At 45.4% G+C, this 18,234-nt stretch overlaps 1 protein-coding gene across 1 annotated transcript in view; it reads right to left on the reverse strand.

Annotated features, from left to right (window-relative positions):
* Nucleotides 1-776: 776 nt before the first annotated feature.
* Nucleotides 777-18,234, reverse strand: part of LOC116978117 (regulator of G-protein signaling protein-like) — a 34,245-nt gene continuing 16,787 nt past the window's right edge. The window contains exons 9-14 of the mRNA XM_033029140.1: nucleotides 17,069-18,021; nucleotides 15,472-15,534; nucleotides 12,460-12,703; nucleotides 2,811-2,918; nucleotides 2,025-2,130; nucleotides 777-1,059 (exon numbers count right to left, since the gene is read on the reverse strand). Of these exons, the coding sequence (XP_032885031.1) occupies nucleotides 777-1,059; nucleotides 2,025-2,130; nucleotides 2,811-2,918; nucleotides 12,460-12,703; nucleotides 15,472-15,534; nucleotides 17,069-18,021 (1,757 nt within the window). The remainder of the gene's footprint in view (nucleotides 1,060-2,024; nucleotides 2,131-2,810; nucleotides 2,919-12,459; nucleotides 12,704-15,471; nucleotides 15,535-17,068; nucleotides 18,022-18,234) is intronic.

Here is an 18,234-nt window from a genome sequence, read left to right on the forward strand (position 1 = left end):
CTGGAGAAACTCAGCAGGTGCAGCAGCATCTATGGAGCGAAGGAAATGTTCAACGTTTCGGGCCGAAACCCTTCTTCAGTATCACTGCAGTCTCTTTTAAGATCCACTTCTGCTCCTGAATTTTCTGCTATTTTTCATTGCTTTCAGAGTCTGCCACCGTAGAAAATATTTTTCCAAAGTCTCTTTCCATTTAATTCCTCAATCTGTGTCTACGGAGACCAACATTTTAACTGCGCTGGTGATTACAATATAAATACACGTTCTTCCTGTTTAATGTTTCTTGCCAGTTTATTGTCAGAATTTACATTTTTCTCCCATTATCGTTTTAGTAATTATTTATTAGCTTCCTTAAAATCTCTCAATAAGTCCCAGATTCTTTCAATATTGTATGCCATTTCGTTCAATTTGGTACTGCCCTTAATTTCCTATTGCAGTCACAGAAGAATCTTCTGAAAAGTCTCAATTTCTCAATAAATTATATCTCCGTAGAGAATGACGAACTTTGTAACCTCAATTAAATTTAGCATCTGACTTAATCCCTAGTTACTGTTACTTTATATATAAACAGTCCAAATGCTCAATAAAACACCAACCAAGTACCTGTATATGATATCGCGTTGACGAAATGCATGCAGCATTGATTAGATTCTAGCCTGTCCAATTATTCCAGATATATATATCCCACTGATTTCTATTAGGTGACTCAATCCATAGAATAGGTTGTTCTGTATTTAACCCATCCAAATGCCTTGATTAGGCGCCCATCTATAACTCACTCACTGCCTGAGAAATACAAATGTTCTCCGGACATACTGGAAGAATTTGGATAGGATTTCTCTGGCTCTAGTCTCTATGTGGCACCCACCTGGATGGATGTTCTGGTTGAAGAAGTATTTCATCATCCAGTTGATATAGAGTCGCTTCTCGTTTAGAGTGGTGAGGTTTTGGAGGTGCTCTACGGCCTGCCAGAACTGCAGTGGAAAGTCAGCATCATAGGCTTCCAGGAACCTCTGGAAGAAATGCAATCCCGTTGTGTCCGTCAGCACATCTGTCAGTCTCCTGCCAAGTCAAAGTTAAGAGATGGTCGAAATCCACTTCAAAATCCCCCGCGGTTAGTCTCCAAATCCTGGCAGTGGTGGGTAAATGTAGTTCAGTTTAGTTTAGAGATACAGCATGGAAAACAGGCCCTTCGGCCCAACGAATCCGCGCGACTAATTAACCTACAAACCTCGATGTCTTTGGAGTGTGGGAGGAAACTGGAGAAAACCCACACAGTGACGGGGAGAATGTACAAATTTCATACGGACAGCACCCGTAGTGAGGATCGAACCTGCGTCTCTGGGGCTGTAAGGCAGCAAATCTACCGCTGCATGATGTCCGTAAAGGTGCAAAATGCATGAAGTATGTTAGGTCAATGACCTTTCAGTGGTAAACGCTGCTTTGCTTTCCAGAGATCTGCCTGACCTGCTGTGTGTACCCAGTGTTTTATTATTGTGCTGACTTCCTGCAGTACTTTGCACTTCAGTTGGTAGATTAAGTGAACATGTGCAAGTGTGCATAGTGTTTGTGCGTAGTGTAAGTAGAGGGTTGCTGGAACTAGAAAAGCAATATCAATTTATTGTACATAGATTAATTGGATAGGGGGGTAAAACTCCCTCTTCACTGTCTCCGTCAAAGACTCTTGGGGCAGGTCCGCACTGCCCCAGTTTAGGCAGCGTTAACACTGTGCTATGCAACAACAATACAGTAGGAGTTTATCCTATTATGTCACCCTGCCCCAAACTCACATGGAGTTGTCAGTTCACAGGAGGTTGCTTTTGCACTGCACTCAAGCGAGAGATCAACTCTTCACTGACCATGCCACCCACGCGGCATGGACCACAGGTTTGGGAGCTCCATTGAGAAACAACATGGGCAGCCCCACAACACAGCTGTGATCGCTACCCCCTGTGTAGATCATGTACCCAGCCTTGCTCTATCTGTGGCATCCTGAGTGAGCCATATCTGCAGTGAAGCTGGCTTACTTGGGAACTATTTTGGGTCTTGTTAAGATCTTTTTCCCGACTTTCATAACCTTCACGTTCAGCTTTGAGTACAGATGGTCCCGCAAAACCTCTTTATCCAGCAGACCTGTAGGAACAGAGGCAGAGGTGGACAGGATTAAGGGTTATTGTTAGCACTGTGGGCAGGTGAGCAAGATGCAGACTGCCCATGATCTGGCAGAGCTAGCTCAGAGCTAGCTGAATGACCTGATGCTCCCACGAGAGGTCAAAGCTTTAGAGAAGGAGAGGACTTTCAGGTGAAGGGGTAACTGCTCAGAATGAAAAGACATTCCCACTAGAGAGAGTGCCTGCCCTCTTTCCAGGCACTACCTTCATCTTTGCTGCTCTCAGCCCCCACCCTGCTTCCCACATAGCGCCAGCCATTGCCAACTTCAAGCACCCAATCATTCTATTGCATTTTACCATCTTGTTATTTCTCCTTTTGACCAATTCTCCTTGGCCAATTAACCTACGAACCGGTACGTCTTTGGAGTGTGCGAGGAAACTAGATCACCCAGAGAAAATCCACGCGGTCACAGGGAGAATGTGCAAACTCTGCGCAGACAGCACTTGCAGTCAGGATCGAACCCGGGTCTCTGGTGCTGTAAGACAGCAACTCTACCGCTGCGCCACTGGACAGTGGATGCTAGAAGGTATATGGTAGAGTGAACAAACTCCATGTCACATGTCCTTAAATCGTGAAGCAGTGTGGGATGGGATTGGGGGGCAAGTGCCCAGAGAATTACTATTAACAATACCCATACATACCAAGTAGAACCAACTTCTTGAAATATCGATGAAAGCTCTTGCTCAGCTCCTCAATTGCCAGCCTTGGATGCTTCAGTGCAAGCTCCTCAAAGGTCATGTTCTTGATCTCTGTGGGGAGGGGTGGCGTGGGATGTGGACAGAGAGGAGCACAAGGTCAGTGAGTGACACATTTCTGGAGTCGCACAGGAATGAAATGGCTAGTCTTTAGATACCCAGGATATAGGAATGGGAAGAGGTCATTCAGGAACGTGATGGATTCCACTTCTCCATCAGATTGTGTCTGAGCTCCACAGAATGGCGGCAAGCTTCAATTGGCCCAGTCTTCACTGGGCACCAGGTCACCAGCAACGGCCACACACCTAGATGCATAGGACAGGTTTAGAGGGATATGGGCCAAATGGTGGTAGGTGGGACATATAGGTCGGTGTGGACAAGTTGGGCCGAAGGACCTGTTTCCACGCTGTGTTACTCTTTGACTCTATGACCTAGATGTTGGCACAGCTGAAAGACTGCCTGACATCCCTGCACAAGCAACAAGTTACAGTTGTAGCCTGCGACTGAGGGTTGTTCCCTCAGCTCAGGCCCAGCATCCATGTGCCATCTTACTGATCTGGAGCCCGTCAGAATGCCAAGAAGCAAGAGCCCAGAGTGTTGTATTGTCATACGTGCCAAAACGGAACAACTACATTCTTACTTGCAGCAGCACAACAGATAAGTAAACAGATACACAACAGAGTACTCTGTAAACACCATAAATCAACAAAGAAAGTTCAGAAAATATATATTAAAAAAACAACAAATAAATAAACAAGCAATAATAGTGCAAAGACAAAATTAATGCCCCCAAGTTCAAGTTCAAGTTCAAGTGAGTTTATTGTCATGTGTCCCTGTATAGGACAATGAAATTCTTGCTTTGCTTAAGCACACAGAAAATAGTAGGCATTTACTACAAAACAGATAAAATGTGTCCATATACCATGATATAAATATATACACACATGAATAAATAAACTGATAATGCAAATAACAGAAAGTGGTTGGTAATAATCAGAGTTTTGTCCGAGCCAGGTTTAATAGCCTGATGGCTGAGGGGAAGTAACTATTCCTGAACCTGGTTGTTGCAGTCTTCAGGCTCCTGTACCTTCTACCTGAAGGTAGCAGGGAGATGAGTGTGTGGCCAGGATGGTGTGGGTCTTTGATGATACTGCCAGCCTTTTTGAGGCAGCGACTGCGATAAATCCCCTCGATGGAAGGAAGGTCAGAGCCGATGATGGACTGGGCAGTGTTTACTACTTTTTGTAGTCTTTTCCTTTCCAGGGCGCTCAAATTGCCGAACCAAGCCACGATGCAACCGGTCAGCATGCTCTCGACTGTGCACCTGTAGAAGTTAGAGAGAGTCTTCCTTGACAATCCGACTCTCCGTAATCTTCTCAGGAAGTAGAGGCGCTGATGTGCTTTTTTGATGATTGCATTAGTGTTCTCGGACCAGGAAAGATCTTCAGAGATGTGCACGCCCACGCCCAAGTCTCTGTAGTTCCGAGCATATTTAGAGATTGTCGTGCTTAATAGCCTGTTGCTTGTCGAGATGAAACTGCTCCTGAACATTACCGTTTTCAGGCTCTCCCTGATGGCAGGAGTGAAATGAGTGTGTGGCCAGGGTGGTGTGGGTCTCTGATGATGCTGGCTGCCTTTTTGAGGCAGCGACTCTTGTAGATCCCTTCGATGGTGGGGAGGTCAGTACCCGAGATGGACCGTGTCCAGCTATTCTTTGTGCATCTTTGAGGATTCATTCCTCTCTCCCCGCAGCCAGGTGCATGGTTGATATCCAGAGATTTCGCACAAAAGCACCGTGCCACCAATGAAGAGTCGGGCCTGAGTTATAACCAATCTTGTTTTCTAATTACTCTCTCTTCTGTGTCCATACAGGCAAGAAGAATCAACCAAGTCTGATTAAACAGCCCACACTTCTGCCGACAGCACATTGCCTTTTTCCATGGGGCTGTGCAGGGAATAAATGCTCAATATAGTGGTTGGAGCGAAGGAATCAGCTTGAGGTGGTGACTTGGACAGGACTTCCTCCCTCTCCCTCTCCCTCTCCCTCTCCTCCCACTAATGCCCACATGCCAGGCATGTCCTGCTGCTCTGCATTCTTTCGTCTACATTATTTTGCTTATGTTCTTATTCTCCAAATGCTCTCATTCACTTAGTGACCCGCAGCTTACTCCCCGTGGCCATTCTGACATTACCTATCAGAGCCACTCCCTTCACTCACCCTTAGCAAGCTTCTTTTGTCTTCTGGATAGACAAGGAACTGCAGATAATAATAATAATAATAATAATATATCTTTTATTGTCATTGCACGTCAGTGCAACGAGATTTAGTGTGCAGCTCCACTGATGTACAAGAAAGGTAAATAAATACAATACATAAATAAACAAGATGAATTGATTGACGTGACCATCTGAGGGAGACTGTCCAAAGGGGGTGGGTGGGGGGGCACTCATTAGGGCCGGTTCAGAGCCGCTATAGCTCTTGGGATAAAACTGTTCCTGAGTCTGGAGGTTCGGGCGTAGAAGGCCTTGTAACGTCTGCCGGAGGGAAGTAGTTGAAACAGACCGTGGCAGGGGTGTGATGAGTCCTTATGGATGCTGAGGGCCTTCCTGAGGCACCGCGTGTGGTAGATGCCCTCCAAGGCTGGTAGCTCTGTCCCGATGATCCGCTGGTTGCTGGTTTATATATATTTTTAAAGCAACAACATGCTGGAGTAATTTAACGGGTCAGGCAGCATCTGTGGAAAGGCAGCATTTCGGGACGGGACACTTCTTCGGACTGATTGTAGTAAGGGGGAGAAATCTCAAAGAGAGGTGGTGGTGGTGGGACAATGTCTGGCGAGTGAACAGTGGATACAAGTGAGAGGTGTTTTACTGGCAGATTGTGCGACAAAAGTCAGAGATGAAAAGACAAAATGTGTGAGATAAAGAGATAAGGATAGAAAAGGCACCAAATGTGAAACCGGAGGAATATAGGAGGAAAGTGTGAAAGAGAAGGGGAAAGGGATACATGTGTGCACTTCCAGGTGGGGCACAGGAAAGAGTGTGGGGAAAAGGGGAGGAAGAGGGAAGAAAGGGAAGGCGGGGCGTTGTGTTTGTAGGTTCGTTATCTAAAATTGGAGGATTCATAGTTCACACTGTTGGATTGTAAACTTCACAAGCAGAATATGAGGAGCTGTTCCTCCTGTTTGCATGTGGCCTCACTCTGGCAGTGGAGGAGGCTCAGGACAGAAAGGTCATTATGGGAAGGGGAATTAAAGTGGTTTAGGTGGGAAGAGATGGATGGTTACCTCTCCTGTGGTTGCAGGGGAAAGTACTTGGGGAGGGGGTGGTTTAGGATGGGTGGATACAGGAGAGGGGGGGAGGGGGGGAGATTGGCAAATGAAGGCTAGAGATGAAAAGGAGACAAAAGGATGTCACATAAGGAAAGAAAGCAGGACAAAATACATTACAGCATCTGGAGACACAAGAGAATCTGGAGTAAAAAACATACTGCAGGATGAATTCAGCAGGTGAGATGGAGGCAAAGAGATATTTAGGGTTGAGACCCTGCATCAGGGCTGAGAGGAGAGAGGGACAATATAACATTTGTCTTGTCCCATCTTGGTGGTATAGTTTGCCTAAATTCAGAGTCTAATTCTGCAATTGGACCAAAGACCACCAGGGGCGCCAGGGAGATGGCAGCCCTGCCGACAGTCTGTTTGTCTTTTCCCTCTTTTTGTTATTTTTTAGTTTGTTAAAGGTTTTTGTTTTAATGTTCTTCGGTATGTTTTATGTGGGGGGAGGGGGGAGGGGATCGGGGGAAACATTTTTTCAAGTTCCTACCTTGCCGGAGATGTGATCAATTTTCGGATCACATTCTCCGGGCTCTGCAGCCTACCATCGATGGAGTTGGAAGCCTCCTCGGACTGTCGTGAGCCCCATTGTGGGGCGCGAACTTAACATCGGAGCTGATCCCTTGCCTGGGATCGCTCCCACCGCTCCCACCGCGGAATCACCATCAAGAGCTCGCAGTCTCTGGTGAGGCTAGTCGGGAGCTCCAACGCTGCAGAAGGTTTGACCAGCCCCGACGTGAGGTTCGATCGCCCCGTGCGGGGGAGCTGACATCCCCCCGATGCGGGAGCTGATCACCTCGATGCGGAGGGCCCGAACGCCGCCGGCTACGGGAGTCAAGATCGTCCCTTCAACGAGGGTCTCGAGGCCCACGACCGAGGAAGAACTAAGGGAAGGACTTGAACTTTATTTCGCCTTCCATCACAGTTAGGAATGTGTAGGAGTCACTGTGGTGGATGTTCATGTTAAAATGTGTTTTTGAGTTTTCTGTTACTTTTAATTGTATGACTGACCTGGCCAATGAAATTCCTCGCATGTTGCATACTTGGCGAATAAAGTGTGATTCTGATTCTGATTAAGCTTAAGATCTGGGTCGACGCCAAGGTCACATCCTGGACACACATCAGCTTCAGCACAGGCCAAAGAACTAGGACAACTTCATAGGCAGAGTCCCCCTTGTAGGGTTGGATAATTATGGCAGAAAAAAACATTCTGAGGATCAAGCTGGTTTTCACAAAATACACAGAGTGAACATAATCAAGTTTGCATCAAGAAACAGAAGAAAGATCATAAGATCAGTGATAGGAGTAGAATTAGGCCATTCAGCCCATCGAGTCTACTCTGCCATTCAATCATGGTTGATCTAACTCTCCCTCCTAACCCCATTCTCCTGCCTTCTCCCCATAACCTCCGACACCCGTACTAATCAAGAATCTATCCATCTCCGCCTTAAATATATCCACTGACTTGGCCTCCACAGCCTTCTGTGGCAGAGAGTTCCACAGATTCACCACCCTCTGATTAAAGAAAGTCCTCCTCATCTCCTTCCTAAAAGAACGTCCTTTAATTCTGAGGTTATGACCTCCAGTCATAGAATCTCCCAGTGGAACCATCCTCTACACATCCACTATCCAGGCCAAGATACTGGGACGAAATCTCCAGGAAAAGGCTCAGAGCAGCTGCTGAATCAGTGGCTTCCAAGTCTGCCTCTAATGACAGCCTCAGCGGGTAGCCTGGTGAAATTAGCTCCTACTGAATCTGCTTTGATACACTGGCAGTGAATGAGCTGAGTCTAGCAAAAAACACTCAAGAGACTGTGACTGGGGAACGAGGCCTTGTGTTTATTGAACTTTTCCAACTGAAAACCCATGAACCGGTTTATTTTAGTCGGGAGACGGATCAAAAGCAGCCACCAAGATCCCATTCACTGGGATTGGTTTCCTGTCTCCACTTTAGTCCCTGTTTCCTCAATTGAAGTTTCTGGTGAGTTTCCATCTATAAAAATAGATTAAAATGACTTCAATTTCTGGTGGTTGCTCTTGCTGATCTTAGTAATTATGTACTATTAGTACAAAGGAACTAAATGCTGCAGTAGATCAGTGGGTCAGACAACATCTCTGAAGAAAAGGTGTAGGTGACGCTTCGGGTCGAGACCAAAACGTCACCTATTCCTTTTCCCAGAGATGCTGCCTGACCCACCCAGTTACTCCAGCATTTTGTGTCTATCTTCAGTGTAAATCAGCTTCTGCAGTTCCTACCTACACATGTACTATCAGCGGTCAGCTTAAAAAAAAGGCAGCAAAACTTATTGAATACTGTGGTCTGAAGAAGATTATGGGCTCATCAACACCAGAGCATAAAGTCCATAATCTTGGATGACACTCTAGTGAAGTTCTGAGGGACTTCTGCCCTGTCAGATGTGTTGTAATTCAGAGGTTGTGATGAATATCTGTCCTCTCAGATTGATATAAAAGATCCCACGGCGCTGTTTTGAAATTTTCCAGGGAGTTTGATCCTCTGCTAGTATTTATCCCTTACTCCAAATCACTAAAAAAAGTTAGCAGAATTCTGCTGCTGTGATCAGGCTTGTTTCCTCTTTACAACAGCGATGACACTTAAAAAGCACTTCATTGGCCGGTATCATTTGATGCATAGAATGCTTACAATGACTCCAAATGAATTAACAGGCACATCCTCCACCGAATATATGTTCAAGTGGACTCTCTGCACCAGATCAGGTCTCCTCCAGCCGGCTGTCCAGGAATGCATTAGCAACAAACAGGAAGCCATGAAACAAAACTACGATACTCTCGCCAGACTACGAACGTTTAGGGCTGAAGACAAAGTCTACACTCAACTTGCACACAAAACTGGCAACCAGCCCATTGTCCGGCAGTGTAATAGTCAAGTGGCAGAACTAGAACTGACAGACGGGAGAGCTGTTAGACGGCTTTTGGATCATATACGTTGTCAAACTGACAAAAGACCCGATGAAGCTACAGAAATGGCTCCTGTTGTCGACCCAGTAGATGAACCAATGCATTGAGTAACAGGGAACGTCACCGCCAACCGTCCCCTCGAGCCGCTGAGTACAACGATACCCGGATAGAAACAGCCCCCCCCCCCCTGCGGCGGCCCAGTAGGGGCATCGGCCAGTTGACCAGTACCGGGCAGGATGGCGGCAAGGAAATAATTTCATTGTTCTTCTATCAATATTTAACCGTTGACTTTCCTCTTTTGCAGTTCCCCCCTACAGGGAGGGGGATGAACCGCCCTGAACTGTTAACCTAGGCGCATGCGTTCTGGCATCTTACGTGTAGGGTAATATACCATGTTTGAAGTTAATTATCAAGTTACTGTTTAATTACTTACTCCATTGTTATTGTTCCGGGCAATACATAAACACTGCTTATGTCAGTCTTCCCAAAATGTAACCTCACAATTCCCTGTATTAAATTCCATCCGCCATTCTTCAGCCCAACTGATCAAGATGCTGCTGAAATGTTTGACAACCACCAACAATACCACCCACTTGAGTGTCATCTGCAAACATGCTCATCATGTTCTCATACAGATCATTGATACAGATGACAAACAGCAATGGGCCCAGCACTGAACCCACAGGCACACCACTAGTCACAGGCTTCTAGTCCAAAAAGCAACCTTCCACAGTCATAATTATATATTTCTAGCAGTCATTTCCATGCCATTTAATAAGTAAGTAAGTAAGTATATTGGCCAAGTATTCACATACAAGGAATTTGCCTTGGTGCTCCGCCCACAAGTAACAACATGACATACAGTGACAGTTACGAATGACTCAGAAAACACTAAACATTAATAATAATAAAACATTAATGATAAAACACCATTGATCAAGCATGTGAACCAACAATATACCAGATCAAAGGGAGGCTACAGATTTTTGGCTGTTGAGTAGAGCAACTACTCGTGGATAAAAACTGTTTTTATGGCTGGCTGTGGCAGCTTTGACAATCCGGAGTCGCCTTTAGTTTCTGTCCTGATAATTGAAGATGACAATGTCACCTTTGTCTGCCATCACTTTGTTTAGATACTTTGACCTTTAGGTTTGAAAGTTAGAGAACTATATTGTTGAAGGAACAGACACAAAAAGCTGGAGTAACTCAGTTGGGCAGGTAGTTTCTCTGTTACTCCAGCTTTTAGTGTCTCTCTTTGGTTTAAACCAACATCTGCAGTTGCTTGCTACGCATTTTGTTGAAGGAGCGAGCATCTGTGAGTCCTATCCATGATTACTATCACAATGCTGTTTGTAGTTTCTTGACTGTTTGCATCATAGCAATTCCAAAGCACAGAAACACAGGCAGTTGCAGATATTGGTGGACTCAGCCCAGTCTATCCTCACCATCAAAAGCATCTACACCAGGCACTGCCTCTAGAAGGCAGCATGTATCATCCTGGACCTGCTCTCTTCTCATTGCTACCATCAGGAGGAGCTACAGAAGCCTGAAGCCCCACTTCACCACGTACAGGAACAGCTACTTCCCTACAACCAGTAGGTTCTGGAACCGACTCGTACAATCCTCATCTTACCTTGGGAACCAAACATAGAAGATCACCTCTTGAATTACCATGCGCTTGTTTTTTAATGCCTTCTATTTTTGCACTATCTATTTTTTTCCATTGCCTTGTACACCTTGTGTATAATTTCACACTAATGTATAGTTTATGTTTTTATGTGTTAACTGCAACTATGTGCCAGTGATACTGCTCCAAAGAAGATTTTCATTATACCTCACTATATTTGTACATATAACAATAAACCCGACTTGACTTGACTTGAAACTTGCTGTGCAAAAACTTCCTCCCTACTTTATGGTTTGTTACCATGCTTGAAAGGTTTCTCACTGACTGTGCAGCATGTTGGGAGGTGCTGAGGCAGTAAAAGGGGCTTCTTTCACTTTAGGCACATCCAGACAGAGCCCACAGCTTCCTAATGATCACATAGCCTTATCTTGTGCTGTGCTTCTTCCCCACCTAGGTGTTTAGGGAAGATACACATTTTTGGAACTGGCTCGGGGTAAATGTCAGTGCCGCTCCCCCAGGGGAAGAAAGCCACCTCACGATGTTTATTTTGTGGTCAAGGTGAGAAGAAGTGAGGCAATGAGAGCCAGCCCTTGCCTTGCTTGGATCTTGAAAATAGATTACAGACTGATGAAATCAAGGCAGACAGTTTGGGCACAGCAAGATTCATGTCAAAGGTAGACAAAAATGCTGGAGAAACTCAGCGGGTGTAGCAGCATCTATGGAGCGAAGGAAATAGGCAACGTTTCGGGCCGAAACCGTTCTTCAGCGTCTGAAACAAGGCTCTGAGAAGGGTTTCGGCCCGAAACGTTGCCTATTTCCTTCGCTCCATAGATGCTGCTGCACCTGCTGAGTTTCTCCAGCATTTTTGTGTACCTTCGATTTTCCAGCATCTGCAGTTCCTTCTTAAACAAGATTCAAGTCAAGTTTATTATTACATGTAATTCAGACCCAGAACTTCACACATAGGATGAGTCTCCCCCCCCCCCCCGACACTCCCTCTTCTCCCCTCTCCCATCAGGCAAAAGGTACAGAAGTGTGATAACACACACCACCAGATTCAGGGACAGTTTCTTCCCAGTTGTTATCAGGCAACTGAACCATCCTACCACAACTAGAGAGCATTCCTGTACTGCTATCTATCTCATTGGAGACACTTGGACTATCTTTGATTGGACTTTACTGGCTTTATCTTGCAGTAAACATTATTCACATTGTTCCCTTTATCATGTATCTGTACACTGTGGATGGCTCAATTGTAATTTGTATTGTCGTACCGCTGACTGATTAGTACGCAACAAGAGCTTTTTACTGTGCCACGGTACACGTGACAAAAACTAAACTCACCTCAAACTCAACTCAATTCACTCTCCCCCTCAGAGGAGAAAGGAAGATGTAATATAATGGTTTCTTGTTGATGGTCACTTACATATGCGCTTTTATCTGCATTACGGAATAACAATTGATCTGGGCAAGATGCCTCGTCTTGTAACTATCATTGCCAAGGCTTGTTCTGGAAATTTAGTCCCTTGGCTGGGGAACTCGGCCAATGGAAATATGCCACAGAACATCAGAAGAAGACCGACAGTAAGGGTAGGGGTGAGGTTGAATGTCTATGGATTATTCCCTTCCAACGGAGAGGAGAAAATAAAGTTTATCCCCAGCCCCCCCCCCACCCCACCCATCTCCCTAGCTCCCTTACCCATATCTTCAGCCGCTGCCTTTATGACCATCTTCATGGAGCCGAGATTAGTGGTGTCCTCAGAGACCAGCAGCATCCATTCCTCATCGGTCAGTTTGTCGGTATCGCCGATGGCGGTGCAGGCCTGGTTCAGTAGCATCGACCTGGCCATCCTCCTGATGTGCAGGTCCTCTGTGTCTGCCACACGTGGTGGCAGATTCTTGCACTGTGTCCAGCTGCTTGGATCATTTGGTTTGGCCCCAGCCTTAATTAGGACAAGGATGAAGAATTTCATCTTATATGCACAGGACTTTATAAACAACCAGTTTTGGGAGAAATAAGGAATATCAGATGCTGGTTTACAAAAACAGGAACAAAGCGCTGGAGTAACTCAGCGGGTCATAGAGCATCTCAGGAGAACATGGATAGTTTGCATTCATTTCTGATCAGGACCCTTCTTCGGACTGACTAATGGATCTGAACAAGGTTCATGACCCGAAACATCACCTATCCATGTTCTCCAGAGATGTTGCCTGACCTGCTGAGACAGCGTCCAGCACTAACCATATAACAATTACAGCACGGAAACAGGCCATCTCGGCCCTACAAGTCCGTGCCGAACAACTTTTTCCCCTTAGTCCCACCTGCCTGCACTCATACCATAACCCTCCATTCCCTTCTCATCCATATGCCTATCCAATTTATTTTTAAATGATATTCCCCTTAGTCCCACCTGCCTCCACCACTTCCACTGGAAGCTCATTCCACACCGCTACCACTCTCTGAGTAAAGAAGTTCCCCCTCATGTTACCCCTAAACTTCTGTCCCTTAATTCTGAAGTCATGTCCTCTTGTTTGAATCTTCCCTATTCTCAAAGGGAAAAGCTGATCCACATCAACTCTGTCTATCCCTCTCATCATTTTAAAGCCCTCTATAAAGTCCCCCCTTAACCTTCTGCGCTCCAGAGAATAAAGACCTAACTTATTCAACCTTTCTCTGTAACTTAGTTGTTGAAACCCAGGCAACATTCTAGTAAATCTCCTCTGTACTCTCTCTATTTTGTTGACATCCTTCCTATAATTGGGCGACCAAAATTGTACACCATACTCCAGATTTGGTCTCACCAATGCCATGTACAATTTTAACATTACATCCCAGCTTCTATACTCAATGCTCTGATTTATAAAGGCTAGCATACCAAAAGCTTTCTTTACCACCCTATCTATATGAGATTCCACCTTCAAGGAACTATGCACAGTTATTCCCAGATCCCTCTGTTCAACTGTATTCTTCAATTCCCTACCATTTACCATGTACGTCCTATTTTGATTTGTCCTGCCAAGGTGTAGCACCTCACATTTATCAGCATTAAACTCCATCTGCCATCTTTCAGCCCATTCTTCCAAATGGCCTAAATCACTCTGTAGACTTTGGAAATCCTCTTCATTATCCACAACACCCCCTATCTTGATATCATCTGCATACTTACTAATCCAATTTACCACACCTTCATCCAGATCATTGATGTACATGACAAACAACAAAGGACCCAACACCGATCCCTGAGGCACCCCACTAGTCACCTGCCTCCAACCCGACAAACAACCAACCACCATTACCCTCTGGCTTCTCCCATTCAGCCACTGTTGAATCCATCTTGCTATTCCTGCATTTATACCCAACAGTTGAACCTTCTTAACCAACCTTCCATGAGGAACCTTGTCAAAGGCCTTACTAAAGTCCATATAGACAACATCCACTGCTTTACCCTCGTCAATTTCCCTAGTAACCTCTTCAAAAAATTCAAGAAGATTAGTCAAACATGACCTTCCAGGCACAAATCCATGCTGACTGTTCCTAATCAGACCCTGTTTATCCAGATGCTTATATATATTATCTCTAAGTATCTTTTCCATTAATTTGCCCACCACTGAAGTCAAACTAACAGGCCTATAATTGCTAGGTTTACTCTTAGAACCCTTTTTAAACAATGGAACAACATGCGCAGTACGCCAATCCTCGGGGACTATTCCCGTTTCTAATGACATTTGAAATATTTCTGTCATAGCCCCGGCTATTTCTACACTAACTTCCCTCAATGTCCTAGGGAATATCCTGTCAGGACCTGGAGACTTATCCACTTTTATATTTTTCAAAAGTGTCAGTACTTCTTTTACTTTGAAACTCATAGTATCCATAGCTACTCTACTAGTTTCCCTTACCTCACATAATTCAATATCCTTCTCCTTGGTGAATACCGAAGAAAAGAAATTGTTCAATATCGCCCCCATCTCTTTTGGCTCTGCAGATAGCTGTCCACTCTGTCTCTCCAATGGACCAATTTTATCCCTCGTTATCCTTTTGCTATTAATATAGCTGTAGAAACCCTTTGGATTTACTTTCACCTTACCTGCCAAAGCAACCTCATGTCTTCTTTTAGCTTTTCTAATTTCTTTCTTAAGATTCTTTTTACATTCCTTATACTCCTCAAGCACCTCATTTACTTCATGCTGCCTATAATTATTGTAGATCTCCCTCTTTTTCCGAACAAGATGTCCAATTTCCCTTGAAAACCAGGGCTCTTTCCAATTTATACTGTTTCCTTTCAACCGAACAGGAACATAAAGATTCTGTACTCTTAAAATTTCCCCTTTAAATGTCCTCCATTTCTCTTCTACATCCTTCCCATAAAACAAAAGGATATAGAAGAGAAATGGAGGACATTTAAAGGGGAAATTTTAAGAGTACAGAATCTTTATGTTCCTGTTCGGTTGAAAGGAAACAGTAAAAATTGGAAAGAGCCCTGGTTTTCAAGGGAAATTGGACATCTTGTTCGGAAAAAGAGGGAGATCTACAATAATATGCTTTTTTTTTCTATTGTTCATGCTACATTTGCGGATGATTGGGAATGCAGTGGTGCTCAGAGGGACTTGCATCTCGATCCTTGTGGCCCTTGGTGTCATGTGGTTGCATGATCTTAAGCATTAAAACCCATGGAGGTGGACACAGCACGGTGATTTGCAAATGTCTTACCGCAAGATTGAGGAAGTTCATATCCTCTTGATCCAGAAAATCGTCATATGTTCCCAGGAGTATCTGTTGGAGGAGCAGAAACCACAGAAATGAGCTTGTTTCTGCTTCACCCATACTGGGAACAGAGTCTGAAGAAGGGTCCCGTCCCAAACCAAAACCTGGTTTATTCCGTCCCGAGTAGAGATGCTACCTGACCTGCTGAGTTTAGTTTAGTTTGGTTTGGAGATACAGCATGGAAACAGGGCCTTCGACCCACCGAGTCCGCGCCGACCAGCAATCCCCACATATTAACACTAGCCTACACACACTAGGGCTAATTTTTACATTTACCAAGCCAATTAACCTACAAACCCGTACGTCTTTGGAGTGTGGGAGGAAACCGAAGATCTCGGAAAAAACCCACGTGGTCACAGGGAGAACGTACAAACACCGTACAGACAGCTCCCATAGTCGGGATCGAACCCGGGGTCTCCGGCACTGCAAGCGCCGTAAGGCAGCAACTCTACCGCTGCACCACCGTTCCTCCAGCAATAGTATCTATCTTCGGTTTAGACCAGCACCTGCTGTTCCTTCCTACACTAACAAAACTGCACCTTGTGGGGTGCTGCGGTTTTAGTAAACTGGATAACCTTTTTATGCTTTGCTATCCCAAATGCATGTAACTATCACCTGGCTAAGGAAACCTCTATCAATAGACAATAGGCAATAGACAATAGGTGCAGGAGTAGGCCATTCAGCCCTTCAAGCCAGCACCGCCATTCAATGTGATCATGGCTGATCATCCCCAATCAGTTCCTGCCTTCTCCCCATATTCCCTGATTCCGCTATCTTTAAGAGCCCTATCTAGCTCTCTGTTGAACCGGCCTCCACCGCCCTCTGAGGCAGAGATTTCCACACTCACAACTCTGGTTCATTATAACCATCATCCCAGCCAGGGAAAAACAGCTGCTGCCAATTATACAGGGATGTCTGCTGACATTACTCTTGCCAGACCTGAGTAACACATTTCTTGTTCTGCACTGTCCTTGTGTCTTCACACAGCGTGATGTTCATAAATTCATTATAGGAGCAGAATTAGGTGATTCGGCCCATCAAGTCAATCATGGCTGATCTATCTTTCCTTATTAACCCCATTCTCCTGCCTTCTCCCTACAACCCCTGACACCCGTACTAATCAATAATCTGTCAATCTCTGCCTTAAAAATAGCCATTGACAGCCTCCACAGGCATCTGTGGCAATGAATTCTACAGATTCACCACTGACTTAAGAAATTCCTCCTCATCTTCTTTCTAAAGGTATGTCCTTTTATGCTGAGGCCATGGCCTCTGGTCCTAGACTCTCCCACTAGTGGAAACATCCTCTCCACATCCACTCTATCCACGTCTTTCACTATTCGGTAAGTTTCAATGAGGTCCCCACTCATCCTTCCAAACTCCAGCAAGTACAGGCCCAGTGCCAACAAACGCTCATCATATGTTGTTCCAGGCAATTCTTCCCAGGATCAGCTTAGTGCTGCTGCTGCTCACTCTCTACACTAGTCGCAACTCCTTCTTCACAAGGACACACTAAACCAAAGTCAACAAAGTCAACTCTCACCTCACAGATCTCCTTCTGGGCAGTGAATATCCATGGAATGACCTGACCCGAGGGGAGAAGGGTCTTGAGGTTCTGAGCAGTTTCTACCTGCAGCTTGGCATACTGGTTACTATTCTCAGTCAAGTACACTTCAATGATCTTCTGACCCAGGATTTTCCTGAGAAGATACCCAGCTCTGTCCTTCACACTCAACACAACGTTCAAGAAGTTGGTCATGTCGTGCCAGAGGAGCAGGTAGGAGAGATGGGAGAGGTTCTTTTTCATCCTCAGGAAAGATGCAAACGGTTCTCCTGCCAGCTGGTCTGCATTAAAGGCCCAGTGGAGGTACCTGAACTGCAGGGGCATCTCCGGAAACCTCTGACATTGGAGCATCGAAGGGGCTTTGATGAGTGGGATAGCACAGTCTCGCTTCAGGATGGTGTCCAGACCCTGTATGCTCTTCATCTGTTTATCTCTACTTGGTGATGATGAACAGACCCACCTTGGTGGCTGAGGAAGGCACACTGGCTCCTCCTGTTTGGACAGAGTCTGTGGAGTGGGCTTGGGGGCAGTTGCCTTTGGCTGGGTTCGGCCGCAGCTCCGTCGCTCCTTAGTTGGAGGCTGCGGTGTCGTTGTGATCTTCACGTGCTTGGTCTTACAGTAGGGCAGCTTCCAGAGGAGACGCTTGTGAGCCTTGGTGTAATAGGGCCAGGAGATGCCTTCTGTACGTTTGATGCTCGTTGTTGGGATGGGGTAGGGCGAGTTGTCTTCTGTGACCTTTCCATGTGATATCTCTTCTCGATACTCCCGGCTGACAACATCGTACCCGTTCAGCTTTCTCAGGTTGCGTTTGCAGTGCATCAGGAAGCGGGGCAACCAGTACCCTTTCAGCTTCTCCAGGACCCCCTTTTGTAGCTTCACTATGAAATCCCTCCTGGTTCGATAGAGCTCCATTGCATTCGACGATGAAATATCTTCTCAACGAGGAGGAGAAAGAAACACGGATCAGACAAACTCACAGGTCTATGGGAAGCCAAGCCAAAGGACCATTGCATCTGAGATGGCTTCATGTCAGGTCTGCTATACTCCTGGAATGCTTTGGCCCTCTCTGACAGGGTGTAAAGTTGATAAAGCTGTTAAGGCCATTAAGTACAAAATATTTCTGATAAAGACATTTAAAAGCATTA

This window comes from Amblyraja radiata, chromosome 10 (assembly GCF_010909765.2).
Source record: "Amblyraja radiata isolate CabotCenter1 chromosome 10, sAmbRad1.1.pri, whole genome shotgun sequence".
Taxonomy (NCBI): Eukaryota; Metazoa; Chordata; class Chondrichthyes; order Rajiformes; family Rajidae; genus Amblyraja; species Amblyraja radiata.